The sequence below is a fragment of the Sphaerulina musiva genome (genome assembly GCF_000320565.1).
Source record: "Sphaerulina musiva SO2202 unplaced genomic scaffold SEPMUscaffold_2, whole genome shotgun sequence".
Classification (NCBI taxonomy): Eukaryota; Fungi; Ascomycota; class Dothideomycetes; order Mycosphaerellales; family Mycosphaerellaceae; genus Sphaerulina; species Sphaerulina musiva.
Window position 1 is genome coordinate 1912129 of NW_016017384.1, and position 12504 is coordinate 1924632.

A 12504-nucleotide genomic window follows, 5' to 3' on the forward strand; every position below is an offset into this window, starting at 1 on the left:
CTCTCTCTCCTCCTCTCTCCTCCTCTCTCTCTCTCTCTCTCTCTCTCTCTCGCTCCGCCCACCTCCTCCTCCTCCTTATCCCCCTCCTCCTCCCCTCTCCCACTTCTGCCCCCTTCTAAGATCTAAGAGGAAGAGGAAGAGGAAGAGGAGGAGGAGGAGGAGGAGGAGGAAGAGGAAGAGGAAGAGGAAGAGGAAGAGGAAGAGGAAGAGGAAGAGGAAGAGGAAGAGGGAGAGGAGGAGGAGGAGGGGGAGACGAAGAGGGAGAGGGAAGAGAAGAGAAGAGGAGAGAAGAGAAGAAGAGAGAAAGTATTACTTGCTTAGCGAATTTTATGATTTATCGATACTTCCAGGTTTGAATCAGTTGATTTAATGTAACTGCAGTGTCATTACCTGTGATACTAGTATCATATAACTGATTGCTGTTGGAATGCGAAATACAGGCCTGCGAGCCTGGACATGTCAGCCTGTCAGGTAAGACCTAGTCGGTACTATGATACAGTAGATACCTACTAGGGATAGTATATACTTTCCCCAGGAGACTGGGAAGTAATGTAGTTAGTTGTACTCTACAAGGACCTAGGTAGTCATCTCATAGGTAAATAAGCATCGGCCTACCCCAGATTCCCTTCAGTCCTCTCTCCTTTCTTCATCTTCTTTTTCCTGTTCCAAAACCGACCCCGATTTTATATATACAGCTACCTACCTATACCAGACCACCATCAGCAGCCTCCCCCAAGATGCGAGTTACCTTGCTCATACTCGCCACTCTATTCCCTCTGGCGCTTTGTCGAGGCTCAGGAAGCGGTGGCTCAGATCCAGGCAGAGATCCAGGAGCCGAACATCCAGGAGGAGGCGATAAACCTGAGCCCCTACCACCATCGGTTTGCTGCACCAAGGCTCCTCAGTGCAATTGGGATCCGGCTGTAAGTTGTTTTTTTTTAAGAAAGAAGAGCAAACTCTGCTTCCATGATAAAGACATGTATCATTTTGGAAAAAAAAAACACCCAGACTAATATAACTTTTTTTTAGTGTTGCAAACAAGGCGTAAGATTTACCCCATTTCCTCCTCCTCTTCCGCTTTCTCTAAAATTTTCTACTAACATGTTTTCTTCTTTTTTGATGAAGTGTTGAGAATATAACAAACGCACTGCACGAGAGACTTGGTACCTGGCAAGCTACGCCTGTCTGGTTCTCACAGTCTGTCGGTTAGTCATGCATGCCCGGCCTGCGAGATGCGAATGGTTTTGGAGCGAGGACTTGGGAGCAATACGGACGGACGGACTGTCGATGGAGATGATGTTCAGAGACCTCTTCCTCTCCCTCTCCCCCTTCTCGCACTCTAGGCCGTAAATTCGTAGCGGATAAAGCGTCCCTCGATAAGATTTTCCAACATAATCCCTATCAATAGTCCAGATTGTACCAAGTCCTCGTTCCAAATATTCGCAAGCAGGCCGGGGCATACATTCTTGACTGCCTAACTTGAGAAAGACCCAGTCGTAGCTCGCCACCAAGTTTCGTATAGTGGATTTTTCGCTTTTTTTTAACACTTTATCGAAAAAAAAGAAAACATGTTAGTAGAAAAATAATGAATAGTAAGAGAACGCAGAGGAGAGAGAGGAAGAGAGAGAGAGAGAGAGAGAGAGAAGGGCAAATCTTACGCCTTGAGTGCAACACTAAAAAGTCGTATTAGCCTCGAGGTATTTTCCAAAAAATCGTATCTAAGTTGGATCTTCACTTACGTCTGGATTATTGTTACATCGCGGTACCGTAGAGCAGCATTTAGATCCAGGTTCGGGTTCGTCGCCTCCTCCTGGCGGATCGGCTGGGCCAGGGCCAGGGCCTTGGCAAAGCGCCAGATGGAATAGAGTGGCGAGCATGAAGAGTGTAATTCGCATCTTGGGGGGGGGCAGATGATGTTGTGGTATTGCTGTATATTCAGTCGGTTTCGGAGGTTGACTAGGAAGAAGAAGAAGAAGAAAAAAGAAGAAAAAGGAGGATTGAGGGGAAATCTGGGGAAGGCGATGCTTATGAGGAGGTCCTTGTAGATGGAAGTCTCTGGAGAAAGCATGTACACCTTGTCCTTTAAGGTATGTAGCCATCTCACCTCCCTAGTACCGACATACCAGGTCTTACCTAGCATAGGCTTTTTACAGGCCTGATGAATCTGGTATTCCAACACCAATCACCTCCATCTCCATCTTCCCTTCCCTCTCCCCCCCTTTCTCACACTTTCAGGCCGTATCGATGTATCGAATCAATTTAACACTGTTGAAATTTTGAAGAAAAGAAAATCACATCAATATTAGCCTCACCTCTCCCGCGCGTGCCTATGCAGTAGAGAAGCGAAAGAAGAAGAAAAAAAGAGATCAAAGAGATCAAAGAGCGCGGAGATGGGGTAAATCTTACGTTTGTGAGGCAACACTATAAAAGAAAATTGAAAAAAAAAAAAGTCCTGTTAGCTCATGGTTCATCGTAAAAGAGAGAGGGAGAGAGGGAGAGAGGGAGAGAGGGAGAGAGCTTACCTTTGGATCATTATTGCATGAAGGGACTTTGGAGCAGCAAAGAATGTCGGGAATGTCAGGGGGAGACTTGGGTTGGCCGTGGCCTCGAGGCCTTGCTGGGCTCATGGCTTGGCAGAAAAGCGCCAGGTAGGCCAGAGTAGTGATTGTGAGGAACGTGGTTCGCATGTTGGTGTTGGGCTGCTGAATGTTTTTTTTTTGGTATAATAATAAAAAAGAATCGTAGATTCAAAAGTCAGTTCGGAGGCGTAAGTGAATAGGAGGAGAAAAGAAAGGGGAGGGAGGTTCGATCGCTTTTATTATTATACGATGTCCATGTGGCGACTTTACCTCCCGATCGACCAGGTCCTGCTTGACACCGCCTCACACAGCCTCATACAGGCATACTGACCTGTTTAAAAGTGTTGTGAACCTGTTGTCAACTTGTCATGTTGCTGTTGTTAGATCATACAGGCATAGGCCCGGCTATTGAAAATAACCTCCCTTGTACATGTACCTATGTATATACTTCTTACACGATCTTTTTTTTCTTCTTTTTCTCTTCAGTAAAAGAAACCAATACCTTGCATCTTGTTCTCCCAACAGATCTGTTGAAACATCAAGTCATCATGGAAAAAGCATTGCGTGCGCTGCTTCGACAACAATTTGTAATAATCGCTGCTAAAATTCACCATGCAAGTTAGCATATTTTCACTTTGGCAAAAGGACATTTCAATCTCTCTTTCCGTTGCTTCTTTACCATTCTTTACTCTGGTTGCTGTTGTTGCTCTGGTTGCTCGTGACGTTCTTCTTGTTGTCGTTCTTGTTGATCTTTCCGCTGCTGCTGCTGCTGCTGTTGGCCCTTCTCACCAAGCAATTGAGGATCAATAGGCATATTGCTCCATTTGATCAATTCCAGATATTCTCGCTGGATGGCTTCTTGTGTAGGAGCATCTGGGACAGTCCTGCTGGTGGTGGTGGTGCTGGTTCTGCGTTGAGATGAGCCTTGCTGCTGCTGCTGCTGCTGCTGCTTCTCCTCTTCTAGTAGCACAAAGACGCCGTCTTGAAGTCGAAATCGATCTTGCACTCGCAGGTATTCGGAATCCAGACTGTAGCCCGATCTCAGACGGGCGAGCATTTCCACGGCTGTTTTCGCGTCAGAAGAAAAAAAAAGTCATACTTGTGATTAGCTCTCTCTCTTTTTCTCGAACGAACAAGCTAACTTTGCAACAAGCATGACTAGAAGAAAAAAGAAGAGAAAAGGGGGGGCAAGAAACAGATATACAAATAAGAAAGGGGGAAGGAAAAAAAAGAAAAATAAAAAAGAAAATAAAAAAAAGATACCTTCCTCAATCCTCGCTCTCTGTAAAAATTGCAACAACATCCTCCTCCGATGCAACTGTTCTCCCGAATCCAGCAAATCCACGCGATCTTGTTGTCGCTTCGTCATGCCTTCGGTCACGTCGTACACGCACGCGAGCTTCCGATCGAGACATCGATCGCAAACGGGACGAGTGGAGGAGCACTGTATAGCACATGAAAAATTTTCATGACATGAGCCACTTTTTTTTTCCTTTTTTTCATCCTTTTGTTTCGTATTGTTTGTATTGTGTACAGGTAGTGTTTATGTTTATATTTGTGAAAAGGAAAAAAGAAAAAAAAAGAATGTATGCTAACCTTTAATTTTGCATCACGACACTTCATGCAGGCATTCGCCACCTGGGCTCTGCGCGTTTTCGGAGGTGGATGGGTGTTCTTGTTGTCTTCCATTCCCGTGACTCGAGTAATAGAATTTTTCGTATTCAAATAAATAAAAAAATAAAAATAATAATAATAAAGGGGTGGTGTGGTGACTGACGGTGATGAGGGAGGGAGGAAGGGGGTCCGGAGGGTCACGGATGGAATGGAGAAGGATAAGTGAGGCAGTGCAGTGCAGTCAGTAGGAGGTACATACCTTAAGTTCTATCCATGTGCCCATGTGTGGCCAAAGAAACTGCTTTCTTTCTCCTCGGAGGCGGCTGTCGCGGTGGCGAATAAGAAGCAGAAGAACTACCTAGGAGGCATTGTGCATGTGGGACCCTGACATGCCGATCGGCTGATCTGATCTGACCAGACAAATAGAGAACAAGAAGTCATTCCAAGAGGAGCTCGAAGGATCAGATCATCTACCTCAACATCATCCATATCTTGGCACATCTGGCTTGGTTTTGCTTGCTTGCTCAGGACGCCGCTGGATCAACAACAACAACACCACCAAAACACATTCGTGGCCATGTTCCCGTGCTTGGTATGAGCAACGAGCACGACACTCATCAATGGAATCATATACTACTCTAGACAGTGTGCCATCTATCGTCGGCGTTGGATCAGCGCCCCTCCTTTACTAACACACACACAACAAAGGCCCTCTCAATTCTTCCTCTGGCTCTTCGCCTTGCCCTTTTGCTTTTTCTTCCCTTTGCCCTTGGCATTGACACCACCACCACCACGACCACCACCACCACCATCGCCGGCCGCAGCAGTCTCTCTGCTCTCCTCCTCAAACAGCTTCAGAAGCGCAGGTGTGAACCGCTCCATCTGCCAAATATCGCCCACCTTGAGCCGCATGTAGTCAAATGCGATCGCGACCTTCATATCGCTTTGCAGCTTAAACTTGACTGCCTCGGGTTTGCTCCCTGCATACTTGCTCGGGAGCTCATACTGCTGGCCAGGGTCATCATTGCCTGTGGCCTGATCGGGAAACGTGAAAGCCGCGTCCTCGAGCGGTCCAGACATTTCATCCTCAGCATGGGTCGCCTCGTCATCCGCCAGCACATCGGCGGCACTGTTCGTGGGAAGAACATCGCCAACCTCGCCCTCACTGCGCTCGAAGACAGGCACTTTCTGATATCGTTGACTGAAATGCGTCAGCACACACGCTCGTGCATTCATCTTTTGTGCAATGGTCAACGCCTCCGATGTCGTGCTATGCCTCTTCGCTTGTGCATCGCCTTGCAACTCATCGTCAAATGTAGCTTCGTGAATGCACACTGTACTGCCCTTGCCAATTTCTGCAAATGCTTCCGAAGGCCGACAGTCTCCCGAGTATGACACCTTAAAGCCAGATGGCGTCGTAATACTGACGGCTCGCGCGGCGTGACAGTGCTTGACTGCAACAGCTTGCAAATCTTTCAACTGGAGAGCCGACACTGGAACGTTGTGCTTGTCGAATTTATCCTCATACTCCCGAGGACTCAGGTTCCTCAGCTGAGCAGGAGGGATATGCCAAATCAGGCGCGATTTGTGACCTTTACGTACATCCTGCGCTGGGTGCAACGACAGAGGTGCCAAGCGCGAGTACCCATAGTCTTCAATGAAGCTGTACTCATACAGCCACTGCTGCATGGCAGGTTCCGTGACGACCGCCAAACGATCACGACCCGCCAAGATTTCATTCCATGTCGCCGACTGTGAAACAGGCCCCGCTGGTCGGCTCGAGTGAACTTCTTGGTACCACGCTTTGATGATACTCGTGGTGCCGAGTTGATGGTCAGCGTGCATGTGGCTAATGAAGACCATTCTGAGATCGCGCAGCACTTCACTCAGCTCTGCTGGTGCAAACACACGTTTCAGCTGACCGAGGCTGTTCTCGCCTGCATCCAGAAGAATATTGCCCCATTTTGGCACGCGCACTAATGTGGATGACACATTGCGGTACTTGGATGGAAGTGCGGACCCGGTTCCGAGTGTGGTAATCTCTGCCTGATCAGCATCCGGAGGTAAAGTATTCAGCCACTCCATCGTCTCCGTGTCGAGAGTCTTGATGGACTGCTTGGCCTTGTCTGCTTCCTGTATCACCTCCTCCGGAGTCTCCGCTGCAGCTGCTTCCACATCCAGACACGCGATAGTATCTGCCGCTTGGAATTCCAGTGCGGGCTCCAGCTGTACCTTTTGCCCACGTGCGGCAATATGCACCTTCTCTGGTAGAGGGTGGCTTGCACGGGTCTCCAGATATCTGGCAGTACCGCCATATGGTTGCGACGATTGTTGTCCTTCCCCGTCGTGCACCGGTACAACATAGCGAGCTGGATCGACTCTCCGGAGTCGAATTGTCGAGCCGGCGACCGAGTTGAACGCTATGTTATTCGGACAGTAGTCTGGGGAGGATACAATGTGCTCCAGGTGCGAGTGTTCCTTCATGAAAGCGTGCAGCCTCACATCAGTAGCCACATCCTTGCCGCACAGCCAAATCACTGCTCCAACACCTTCCATCACCTTTGGCTCCTGCCACTCGGGGCGAGAGACGAGATTTTCAATGTACTCGGGACCAGGAATATCCATAACAGCAATTCCACCGCCTACTCGAGGTGGATTCATCACTTCTTCCGGCGCCACCAATTCTCCCCGGTCATTCATGACACTTTCTCCTTTGGTGAGTCTGGCGAAGTCCTTGACCTGCGTGACACCCCTCGCCTTGGCTTTCTCCGGAAGAAACTTACCTCGCTGCATGTGAGTGCGAAAAATGTAGCTGATGGCCTCTTTCGCTGGCTTCGTCTGGGGTAAGTCTGTGACCAGAGCGCCAGGCCACGGTTTGCGCACCAGCACAGTCAAGTTTGCATTGGGAATTGGATTTTTGGGATCATTGGGCAGCGGCCCTGTGTATTTCTGGATCTTGTTCGTTCGGCGATCACGAATAAAGATGGTGGCGGGAAGCTTGACTTGCGAAAGAGGAGTTTCATGGAGCGTATCTAGTCGCCACGATGAATTGAACATTTCACCAACAACAGCCTTTACCGTGAGGTAGTCACGATCCTCCTGAGTGAGGTCATCATTAACTTGTACCACGTTACCATCATCTCCAGCACGCATGTCGTCAAAGCTTCGTTTCAGAGGGCTGATGGATGCAGATGGCCTTTGAGGGGTATCAGACGTCGGCGGCACTGACATGGACCAGACTTTGACGTGCTCATCAGCCCAGAATGGTTTCCAGTCATCATCTTGCGGTGCCTGCTTGGGGAGACCGTTGTCGCGGATCTCGTGTATTTTGATAGGCATTCCTTTCCGGAAGACGAAGCGTCTCGCAGTGGCCATCGTGTGGTTCAGGTTGGGCGGCCCAAATATGGTCAGCGCGGAATTCACTTCCTTCTTCGCCTGCTCCTCGAGCTCCCGTATCTTCTCTGGACTGTCCGTGATTCCAATCTTGGCCCTTATACGGGCCTTCCGTTTCGCATCCTCAAGTGACGCAGCTGCGCTCGATGCAGATGAATCTGCTAGTGTCAGGATCATGCCAATCATGCCCCCAGTATTTGTCCATTCCGTCCTGCCGGTGAGGAAGCATTCTGAGACCTTCAGCAGTTTGGCGCCAATCTCCACGCATGCTCGCTGGGTTCCCTCGGCAAGACTGCCGATCAAATAGCGCCTATTGTCGAAGTGCAGAAGTAAAGTGGTGCCCGGGGTGTCTGCCGTGGGGGTGGTGAGAATCTGCACGAACGATCGCATCTTTCTGTCGTTCTTCCAGTCGGGTTGGCTGAATTTCGCAAAGTCAGCAGGTGTTGGGCACCCGAGGAGCTTCTTGTGATGCCCCCGAAAGACGACAGCTGGTTTGCGCGGTCGTGACTGTCGTGACTGGTGTGGGTCTTGATCTGGGTCACTTTTCGCTCCCAACCGACCGCGTTGGCGCCAGCGCGCGACAGGACTATCGGCTGGATCCCAGGTGCGCAGGACGGGCTCGAACTGGGTCAAGAGCTGGGCCTCTCCCGCAGCGCCACGAGTTGCTGGCTCTGGTGCGATGTTCTGGGTAGCAGTGTAGCCTGCGAGGAGATGTCCCAGCGCTGACAAGACCTGAGGCGGCTTGGCCTCCTCTCTCTGCTCTGACTTTCCCTTTTCCTGGACCACGTCTCTTTCTCTTTCAGGTTCTCTTTCTCCTTGGCTTCCTCTTTCCTCCTGCCCGTGATTTCCCCTTCCAACCTTGGCTGGTGAATCTGGACGAGTAGTGCAGTGTAAATGGCGTCGAATGGCGCCGAGTCCAATGCCGCCAGCAGTCCAAACCAAAGCAGATGTCTCAATCGAGAGTCTCGGGAGTATCGTGAGGCGCCGCAGCGGGGAGGAGAATGATGTGGAAGCCAATGTGAAGGCGGATGCGGATGCGGATGCCTGCCTGATCAGGTGCAATCAATGAGTTCGATGTGGCATCAGGACCTCACAGTGCTGAGTAAGAGAGGGAGAGAGGGAGAGAGGGAATGAGTGAGAGTGAGTGAGAGAAAGCGGACTCGAACAGCGGGAGAGAGAGAAAGAGAGAAAGAGAGAAAGAGAGATCTTCGACGTTAAGTGTTACTACCTAAGGTAAATTCTATAAATCTACAACATCGCCAAGACCCGCCTTCCTTCCCATCTACGGAGGCCCAAAGTGGCCAGCCGCCACACGTTACCCCCGGCTTTCTTTAGCTTCATCTTCCTACTACTTCTACCCTTCTACCTACTATATACTACTATATACACTCGCTATACGCTCGCTGCCTACCTCGCCGTTACCGCTACATCCGTCGCTACCTACTAATATGCCTCGGACGTATATACCTAGAGGACTATACGCTATAGACTATAATAACTATTAGGTCTATATCGCTATATAGCTCGCGGAAGGTATCTTATAGAGGTAGATTATCGCTAATCTATACTAGCAGTTCGGTATTTCTATTATAGAGTATATATTTGAACGACGGCTATAAGCCTAGGGCCTTACTATAGCCGCTGTACCTTTATATCGTCGATAGTACGATATCTTCGACGAAGACAATAGCTTGCGTATACGTATAGCGTATACCTATACTAAGCTATAACTTACAGATAGTAAGGCAGTTACGATTCTAGCGATTAATAGCTAGAAAATCAGTACGAGGATATATCGGTATATATACAAAGAGCTAGGGTTTAGGAAGTAGATACTAGTAGTAGAGCAAGTATATACTAAAGAGTTAATCGCTATAGCACTCGCAGACGAGCTCGCTAAGTTAGAGGTAGAGGTATATAGTAGGAGGAACCTATATATATATCTACGTTTAGAGATAAATATAATTAGGAGGTATATAGGCGCTCGCCGTCTGCTTGCTCGCTATCTGCTCGCTGTCTACTCGCTTACTAAATCGCTATCGGCTAACCTACTTAGGGACCGTATCTACCGTATTATTAAATTACTTAATCCCGATAGTATTTAGTAGCGATACGAGAAGGCTAGAGAGTACTATAGTACTATTATTATACCTAGGCCGTTAGTAGCAATTTCAATAGATACGTACTATAAGTTCGAGTACTAGAGTATTTAGATATATAGCGTAATCGACGTATACGCGTAGTATATAGAGTAGATTTACGTCGGAATTACTAGTAGATCGGCCGTTTCGGTACTCGCTTAGTATATCGCGACACTACGCTATAGTAGATACACGCCGGTAATTATATACTCGGATCGTAGAGATAAGACTATTCTAGCCGCCGACGCGTACTATATAGTACGTTGTACCGCTTACGACGTCGAGAATACTAAGCGTAGTGCTCGCGGCGAGGCCTTGTTACTACTACTATTAGGCCTCGTTATAGGTTGGGTTAGGTATAGGTTAGGTACAACCTAACGTTAATACCTAACCCCGCAAATAAGGTAGGTACCTAGCTTATAAGCTAGGTACAACCCAACGGAAAAAACCTAATAGGTATACCTAATAGGTATTGCGATGGGTATTACGTAAAACCTCTTCTAGATATAGAATAAACATAGTAAGCGCTTCTAGAACAGTAATAAGCCTCGTATATACCGTACTGCCTGAACTCGCTAACAATAGCTACCGACTATACCTACCGACTACGAGAATTAGGAAAAAGCAAATTAATTTAGGAGATTACAGTAAGTACTTCGATATCTCCTTCTATAGCTAATAATACCTGCCGACTATACCTGCCGACTACGAAAATTAGAAAAACCAAATTACTTCAGATCTTAGGCTTATAGTAAATACTTTAATATCTCCTTCTTTAGCCTAGCTAGAACGCGTATCTAGTGTTTAAACCGACTTTCGGTTACTATATACTGCTGCCTTACTCTCTAGGCCTTACGCATCTCTATTCTTCGCTAGGCCGCTTAGAAAGCCGGCTCCGTCCTTATTAATAATAGGGTCCTTAAACAAGTAGCTCTAAGGATAAAGCGAGCTGAAATTTCTGTCTCTAGTCTATCTCGTTCGGTAATAGGCTCTTCTACAAGTATACTTAGTATCTTATCGATACTTCCCCTAGCTACGAATTCTTATATACCCCGATTATTCGCTTGATCTATAGCTACCGTATACGCTGCCCTTGCTATATCCTCTAATTCTGTTATCTCCTTATCAAACTCCTACTACGACTACTCTTCTTTATCCTCTCTCTCTATATCTGGTCGACTCTCCTAGAGAGAATTAGGACCCGTCTCCTCCAAATCTGGATAATCGAAAGGATTATAGTCTTAGCTAAGCGAGATATCTTAATCCTAGGTACCTATATCCTCGTCGCTATACTGAAAATCTGCTTGACTAAGCGGTATACCTAGTTACCTAAAAGGAAAATCTGAATTCTCGGAAGCTATCTTCTCGTCTTCTTCTTCTTAAGTATTAATATAATCGAGGAGAGCCTAGAGATATTCATCCTCTATCGTTAGGGGTACCGTATTATCGTCCTGAGTATTCTCCTTATTAGCTAGAGGATAACTAGTTTGAACGCTAGGATTAGTATCTAGATTGTATTCCGAGCTCTTATTACCGCTTGAAATTACGATAGTCGCCTACTTCTTACTGTCTGAATCGTTTAAACCCCTATTATCCTAATCGGCGCTAGGAGGATCTTAATCGTTCCCGTCTGTCTAGCTACTAGTATCTGTATTATCCTAATCGGCGCTAGGAGGATCTTAATCGTTCCCGTCTATCTAGCTACTAGTATCTGTATTATCCTAATCGGTACTAGGAGGATCTTAATTATTACCGTCTGTCTGGCTACTAGTGTCGCTATTATCCTAATCGGTGCTAGGAGGATCTTGATTATTAGCGTCTGTCTGGCTACTAGTACCGGTTTAAGTACCCGTTTAAGCGCTAGGGTTATTAGGATTATCTAAGCTCTCGTCTTCGCTTAAGGACATAGGAGTCTTCTTTCTCTTCTTCGTAGTCGGCTTCTTTAGAGTTAGCTTCGATTTCGTCTTCTTCGTCTTTAATCGAGGCTTATATATCGTACTCGGGTCAACTAGGCCAGAGCTATAGGGAGCAACTACGTAATTGTCTAGCTAGATATTCTACTCCTTTAACAGCCTACGAAGACATTCGAGATCTTTCGCTATTACTATAACTCGCTTATAGTAGATAGCGAGAAGATTAGCTAACGAAAAGACTTTCGTTACTATACTCTCGCACTGTTCCTAGAGGATGCCGAGTACGCTCGCTTAGATCCGTATAGGGAGGTAGTCTTCGGTAAAAAGGATAATAGTATCCCTAACGATACGTACGAACGCGAGCTTTAGGATATAGTTTATAACCTCCGTCTAGCATTTTTTGATCTCCTACAAAGCTCCCTCTAAAAGAAATATTAGTATATACCGACTATATATACCGACTACGTCTGCCGACTAGGTATACTTACTGCCTCTCTTTTTTTGATTTTTCTTTATACCTACGGATAGAAGCCCTTTCCTACCCGTTGCGCTAGGGAGTCTCTTTCCAGATGTTCGTAGTACCTTTCTAGCGATTCTAAGCTTACGGCGCGCTATAAGTAATAGCGCTATAACGATAGTAGCAGTAGGCGGTATAGTAGGCAGAGCAGTAGGCGGAGTAGTAGGTAGAGTAGTAGGCAGAGCAGTAGGTAGAGTAGTAGGCAGAGCAGTAGGCGGAGGCTAGGAGGGGTTGTAGCGGGTAGGGGGCGGGGCGGGAGGGGGGGGGGGTTAACAACTAATGGTAATATCGCAAGTTAGGTTTTTTTAGAAATAGGGAATACCTTTAAAAGGCGGCGGAATTCAGGG

At 47.3% G+C, this 12504-nt stretch overlaps 3 protein-coding genes across 3 annotated transcripts; all 3 read right to left on the bottom strand.

The window, feature by feature from the left end:
• Positions 1-1175: 1175 nt before the first annotated feature.
• SEPMUDRAFT_105807 (uncharacterized protein) lies at positions 1176-2687 on the bottom strand (the record flags this gene model as incomplete). Its single annotated transcript, XM_016900594.1, has 7 exons — positions 1176-1533; positions 1659-1673; positions 1740-1927; positions 2105-2155; positions 2313-2327; positions 2407-2421; positions 2523-2687. 7 exons carry the CDS (start codon positions 2685-2687, stop codon positions 1176-1178), a joined length of 807 nt encoding a protein of 268 aa, XP_016763685.1.
• Positions 2688-2809: 122 nt separating this feature from the next.
• Positions 2810-4396, bottom strand: SEPMUDRAFT_147409 (uncharacterized protein). Its single transcript, XM_016904284.1, has 4 exons — positions 4176-4396; positions 3843-4023; positions 3259-3644; positions 2810-3179 (listed from the first exon to the last, which is right to left on the bottom strand). Exons 1-3 carry the CDS (start codon positions 4266-4268, stop codon positions 3265-3267), a joined length of 654 nt encoding a protein of 217 aa, XP_016763686.1. The 5' UTR covers positions 4269-4396; the 3' UTR covers positions 2810-3179; positions 3259-3264.
• Positions 4397-4766: 370 nt separating this feature from the next.
• SEPMUDRAFT_147411 (uncharacterized protein) lies at positions 4767-8756 on the bottom strand. Its single transcript, XM_016904285.1, has one exon. It carries the CDS (start codon positions 7974-7976, stop codon positions 4908-4910), a length of 3069 nt encoding a protein of 1022 aa, XP_016763687.1. The 5' UTR covers positions 7977-8756; the 3' UTR covers positions 4767-4907.
• Between the last annotated feature and the right edge of the window lie 3748 nt (positions 8757-12504).

Excerpts from the sequence above, each read along its gene's own strand:
- SEPMUDRAFT_147409 (XM_016904284.1), bottom strand. The coding sequence starts at position 4,268 with ATGGAAGACAACAAGAACACCCATCCACCTCCGAAAACGCGCAGAGCC. Across the intron at positions 4,024-4,175 it reads GTCGTGATGCAAAATTAAAG|TGCTCCTCCACTCGTCCCGT; the intron begins GTTAGCATACAT and ends TGTGCTATACAG. Across the intron at positions 3,645-3,842 it reads GAGAGCGAGGATTGAGGAAG|CCGTGGAAATGCTCGCCCGT; the intron begins GTATCTTTTTTT and ends ACGCGAAAACAG.
- SEPMUDRAFT_147411 (XM_016904285.1), bottom strand. The coding sequence starts at position 7,976 with ATGCGATCGTTCGTGCAGATTCTCACCACCCCCACGGCAGACACCCCG.